Source organism: Petromyzon marinus, chromosome 61, assembly GCF_048934315.1.
Source record: "Petromyzon marinus isolate PM22_M1 ecotype Great Lakes invasive population chromosome 61, UKy_Petmar_22M1.pri1.0, whole genome shotgun sequence".
NCBI classification, from domain to species: Eukaryota; Metazoa; Chordata; class Hyperoartia; order Petromyzontiformes; family Petromyzontidae; genus Petromyzon; species Petromyzon marinus.
The window spans coordinates 11,555,416-11,561,576 of NC_133727.1; the positions used below are offsets into that span (position 1 = coordinate 11,555,416).

The window sequence follows — 6,161 nt, forward strand, 5'->3', positions numbered from 1 at the left end:
CCACTACTTGAAAAAATATACTGTACCATTGAAAATTAGTTTAATGTTTGGTTTGATTTAGAACATCTTTCCAATGATTGCTTAATTTGAAACCATCCTCTCGGTTGAAAGTGTGTCTGTGTTTGTAAATCTGAATTGCCTCGTGGACAAATCTCTGATAAAAACCCGTGGGTTTGCAGAGAACCTTGGTATCGGAGAAAACTATATCGTGATCACCCACAGCGTTATAACAGTGATCAGCTACGGCAGAAGAATTTGTTCTGCCGTGTTTCAAATCTGATTTGTGCTCGCGAATTCGGTCAGAGACATGTCGTTTCGTCTCCCCTATATAGCAGTCACCACAAATGCAGCTGAATTTGTAAACCCCAGGTACTGTAAGTCAGGAATGACATCCTTCATGGATGGGATCAGGTCACGGATTTTGTGTACTGTATTGAACCGGACCAGGATCTTGTGTTTGTTTAGAATTTTGGAGATCTTTTTAGTAACGCCTGCTATATATGGTAGTGTGATGGTTTTGATCGGAGTATCAAGTGGTGGTTTCTGTATGGAGGGAGAAACAGCTTGGCGGATGGTACAGTCAGAGTATCCGTTCCTCTTGAGGGCCAGATGTACATGTTTTAATTCACTGGTCAGGTGGTGTTGGTCCAAAATGCAATGAGCCCTGTGGTATAACGTTGTGATGATAGAATTATTTTGAGTCGGGTGGTGGTGGGAATCAGGTTTCAAGTAGGAATCTGTGTGGGTGGGTTTCCTGTAGACAGAATGTCCCAATGAGCCATCAGTCCTTCTCTCAAACAGAACATCCACGAATGGCAGCTTGCCATCTTTCTCCACTTCCATGGTGAATTTGATGGTGGGGTGTCTGGAATTGATGTGGTCTAGGAAAAGGTTCAAAGCTGGGAGGCCATGTGGCCAAATAACGAGAGTGTCGTCTACATATCTCTTCCACAGGGAAGGTCTGAGGGTGGAAGTCTGGATGGCGTCTGATTCATATTTCTCTATGAAAACATTGACTATCACTGGTGACAAGGGGGAACCCATGGGGGTACCCTCATTTTGCTTGTAGAAGGTGCCATTCCAAGTAAAGTAGGTATTCGTGAGGCAGTGCCTAACCAGCGCAGGTGTATCGGGGTCAAGTCCATGTTGGACCAAATTTTCAATTATTTCAATGGTATCAGGTACTGGGACCTTGGTGAACAGAGATACCACATCGAAGCTGACAAAGGATATCGTCAGGGGACAGTACAACGTCTTTGACCATAGAGACCAATTGGGCTGAGTTAAGTACTGCTGAGGTGGTCTTGCCAGTGAAAGGCAGCAAGGTATCTGACAGAAAATGGGCTAGCCTGTAGGTAGGGGAGTTGATCGTGGATACGATGGGTTGTAGTGGGGTGCCTTCTTTATGAATCTTGGGAAGACCATAGAATCTAGGGGGTCTTGCAGCAGAAGGTTTTAGGGAGGGACGTTTAGTTGGTTCGATTAGGGAGGTCGAACTTGTGATGATCTTGTTGGTTTTTATCGTTAGGCTATTAGTAGGGTCATTTTTAATTTTTGAGTAACTTCCATCGTTGAGCAGGTTCTGGATTTTGTTGTTGTATGAATCTTTATCCATAATTACAGTAGCGTTGCCTTTGTCGGCTGAGAGGATGACTATATCATTTCTGTTTTTTAAATTCGCGAGTTCATAGCGTTCATTTTTGCTGATGTTGCTAATGGGTTTCTTAGCATTCTTAAGAATAGTGGCTATTTCAGCTCTCGCAACGTCTGCTTTGTCAAGGCGCTTTTGTTTCCTCCCACACAGTTTAAAGGACGCGACCTGGGCTTGGTTGTTTTCACTCCAACGCTGTCCTCTGGACAGTCTGGTCCCTTCATCTGATTAAGGCCACTTGTGTTGTGGCCGAAACGTCGTGATTTTTTGTTGTTTTATTTTTACCTACGTGACTTTACTGAATAGAACCAAAGAGTATGGATCCTTGCAGTCACGAAAGCTTCAAATCTAGAATTAGTAAATGCCTGTATGGTGAAGTGTCTCATGGAGTGCTTATCAACCAATTTAGGGGGGGGGGTTTGGTCTGGCTGATTATCTCACCCCAAATATGAAGAAGTGATCACTAAGGTTATTACCCAGAATACCAGTAAGTGTGAAATTGTGAGGGGCATTAGTCAATAGGACGTCAAGCAGAGATGACTGTCCCGGATTTTTTAGGTTCGCTACGTAACTCTTTTTCAGAAGCAGCCTGGCCATAAATGATAGCTCAACAAAGTGGCGTATCGTGTGTAAATGTATAGCAGCAGCCAAATACTCAAAGCGCATGTTGATTCTAAATGTGGAGGGAAAAACCGGAGAACCCATTGAAAAATCTAATTCCAAATATACAGAAAGGCATCAGGATCAGGATCTAACCCATAGCCTCCTGCATACTCGGCAAGATAGTTAACATCTTGCCACCGCGGCACCCTTTAAGAAACTTGCACCATTGTTTCATCTGCCGTGCGGTGAAATAGAACCGGTGACCTCTGCATCGCAAGTCCAGTGGGTTGACCATTAACACCACCACGGCAGTATCTGCATTCTTCAGAACATTATTATTATGACAGCACAAGAATGTGTATTTACTTCACATATGTTATCCATGAGAGGTTTTTGGGTTAGATTGTGTAAATGTAAATGTGTCGTTAAACCTGCCACCACTCACAGCCAATTAGTAAGGTTTGTCACGTGACTAGTACAGCACACCGGTTGTGTTGGAGAGTAAATCCACAACATTTACAATTCGAGGACAACGTTTCACTGGTAATTACAACCAGAATCAGGCGACAGCCAGAGTTGTGGATAAATCCTCTTGGTTTGGTCTTAAATAGAGGGATAAATGTGATGTTGTCACTTGTGAGCCAATCAGGTGCGAAAGGCTGGGGGGTTGGGGGGTGTTAATGTATGCATATAAATTACAATTTATTTCTACGTGAGCTAACCCAGTAACCTCTTATGGGTAATATTGGTCGCGAAAGCCGACGTGTTAAATTGACGTATGTTGTTCACTGTTTTGCAGGTGGTGCGCATGGGCATGCATACATCCACGTGTTTAGGATAGAGAGCTTTTTGGGCAAATTGGAAACCCTGACCGGCGTAGTTTACATCGTCTTTGCCATCCTGCTGGTGATCATTGCTGCCACGGAGGCCCTGCGCTTGTCTGAACTTGGCGTGGCGTACTTCAAAAGCTTTTGGAACATCGCGGAGCTGCTGAGCATCGCGCTGGGTGCAGCCTCCGTGGTCACTTACTTCATCAAGATGAGCGTGGCCACGCGCACGCTTGAGAAGTTCAGAACGGATCCACGTAAGTTCTTCACAAACTGCCACGGGCGGGTCTCTCTGGACCGGTACGTTTAATGATCAGTTGATTTGTTCATCGAAAGTGGAGCTGGAGTTATATATTCCCCATTATTGTAAGTGCTATAATTTACAGATTGCCGGCACGATTACTCAATCTCAATAGACATTGTTCAGAGTTCAAAATCTCAATGGACCCCTTCCCTCTTCTTTTATAGACAAGTTTGTCAACTTTCAGGAACTAGTCACGTGGGACCGGCAGGTCTCGGAACTGCTGGCGACCCTCGTGTTTGTCAGCACCATCAAGGTGCTAGGCCACATGAAGTCCCTCAGGCAATTCAAGGTGCTCGTCGGCGCCTTCTCGGAGGCGTGGAACCACATCCAAGGCTTCGCCGTCATCGTGCTCGTCATCTTCTGCGGCTTCGGCCAGCTCGCCAGGCTGCTGTTTGGCAGCTCGCTATGGAACTACGCACGTTCACCACGTGCCTGGAGCAGCAGGTTCTCCCTGTTCCTGGGTCAGCCGGGCAACGGTAAACTGTACGCGGCCAACCGCGTCCTCAGGCCTCTGATTTACTTCGCCTTCACGTTCATGACCACCTTCGTTATTGTCAACTTTTCGTTGGGCATACTCTCCAACGGGTTTATCAGTTTCTGAAGAGGCCTGCTGAAGCAACTGCACAGCCTGGGGTTGCACGAAGCGCTGTTGAGCAAGATCAGGGCAGCGCTTGCCGCTGTCCCCGCCTGAAAAGGATTTTTTAGGCCAAATTAATCATTAATATCTGCCACAGACGACTTGCGTACGTACACATGTTGAACTTCTTTCGCGCCGTATGTAGCCAACCATGGTAATTGGAGGTGGGGGGGAATGGACAGTAAACTAAACATATACAAGCTGACTGACTGCCCCACCCATGCTGTTTGTGCTGCACAAGCTCACCTCCTCCTGACTCCCCCTTTGTATTGCTCCTGCATTAGTGTGTTGCTTGCACAGCTCGTTTTGCTTGCGCAGATTTTTCCACCGCCCACTCACTTTGGAACCCTTAGAAGCAGTTGCATTTGGAGGCTTGCCCCCTCTTTCTTTCCGGCTGATGAAGACCGCTTGTGTTGCGATCGAAACGTTGTGGGTTTATTGCTTTATTATTATCAATTTATTTGTTTTTATTTTATTTTACTATTTTTTTCTTGACTTAAAGCATTCGTGACTCCAGGAATTCATATTCTTTGCGTCTTTCGGTAAAGCCACATAGATAGAAAAAATAATAATAACAATATCATGATGTTTCGATCGCAACACAAGCAATTGTCTTCAAGTGAAAAAAGAGGGGGAAAGCTGCTGAGGCAGGCTGTTTATAAAGGTGTAGTGTTGTAAGGACGAGCAGACTTCTTAGGAGGCACACTCTGTTTATTGTATTATTTCCTTATACAATGCTTAACACACACAGGGATATTCGGTCCCCTCACCCGATACCCGAGGGAGGTACAGCCTCCGGACTTGGCGGGACTCACACGTCTACCGCTAACCTCCTTGATACCTAAGGAGGTACAGCCTCCGGACTTGGCGGAACTCACACGTCTACCGCTATCCTAGTCCTCCGGCTAGGACCTAGGGGAGGCTATCTGACCCACCGCTGGCCCGGTGGGTCCTGACCACTGGGTATGCCGAACCTTAGCACTTAGAAGGGCTGTAAGGCTGGGCCAGGGTCCTGGCTAGGCTCCAGCCCAGTCTTCTGTCTTCGTGTAGAGAGAGAACTCCCCGAGGTCCGTTGGGTCACCTGTCTTATACTCCTTCGTGGCCAGGTAGAACCAATCACACATTCCCACATGGAACCGTCTGATTGGTTCGTACCAAACCCTGGCTACGATCCGTTTCACCTGACTGACCCCAACCGTTGTACGCAGGGGTAATGCTGCACTGCCCTGGTGGCAATGCAGGTTACGCAACAGCGCGTAGTTAACACCTCTACAAAGGTTTACAGATGAGCGGGGCAGCTAATGTTAATGTAGGAGAGGTCTCCGTAACCTTCAGTAGGTCTACCCCAATCAACGAGCTGTTTATAAAGGTTTAGCGATGCTTTTAAAGGTAAGCTAGGAGAGAGCTAGGAAAGAGCCATCGCCACATGGAGGTGGAAAAGATGGCAAGCCGCCATTTACTCACACAGCTCACGGTGGCTGTGTTAGTGAATGTAACTCAGAAACGAAGCTGTGGGGGTGGCCATTGTATTGTGAGAGATTAGCATGTCAATGTAAGAAATGTGCTTGTAAATGTAAGCTCGGAGAGAGCTCGGAAAGAGCCATCACCACATGAAGGTGGAAAAGGATAGCAAGCCGCCATTTACTAACATAGCTAACGGTGGCTGTGTTAGTGAATGTAACTCAGTCGAAAATAACTGCTAACATAGGTAGGTAGGAAGGGAACATCACAGCCAGTTATGACCTAAACTGGTGAATAACATCCTTCCAATGATTGCTCAGTTTGTACCCATATTCTCGGTTGAAATGATGTCTGTGTTTATATATCTAGATGGCCTCATGAACAAATCTTTGTGAAGCCAGTGGGTTTGCAGAGTACCTTCGTCTTGGTAAAATCAATTTCGTGTGTGCCCACCACGTTAAAATAATGATCAGCCACGGCTGAGGTATTGGTCCTACCATGTTTCAGATCTGCCTTATGTTCACGAACCCAGTCTGAGACATGTCGCTTAATTTCCCCAATGTAACTGCTGCCACAGACACAGCTTAGTTTGTAGACACTGGGGTTTTGCATGTCAGGGATCACATCCTTCACAGATGGGATCAAATCAAGAATTTTCTGTACTGTGTTGAATCGTAC

General features: G+C 46.2%; 1 protein-coding gene across 1 annotated transcript; it reads left to right on the forward strand.

The window, feature by feature from the left end:
• Nucleotides 1-2,092: 2,092 nt before the first annotated feature.
• LOC116955794 (polycystin-2-like) lies at nucleotides 2,093-4,772 on the forward strand. The gene is made up of 2 exons (XM_032977125.2): nucleotides 2,093-3,338; nucleotides 3,550-4,772. Exons 1-2 carry the CDS (start codon nucleotides 2,990-2,992, stop codon nucleotides 3,984-3,986), a joined length of 786 nt encoding a protein of 261 aa, XP_032833016.1. The 5' UTR covers nucleotides 2,093-2,989; the 3' UTR covers nucleotides 3,987-4,772.
• Nucleotides 4,773-6,161: the final 1,389 nt, after the last annotated feature.

Excerpts from the sequence above, each read along its gene's own strand:
- LOC116955794 (XM_032977125.2), top strand. The coding sequence starts at position 2,990 with ATGGGTAATATTGGTCGCGAAAGCCGACGTGTTAAATTGACGTATGTT. Across the intron at positions 3,339-3,549 it reads GAAGTTCAGAACGGATCCAC|ACAAGTTTGTCAACTTTCAG; the intron begins GTAAGTTCTTCA and ends CTTCTTTTATAG.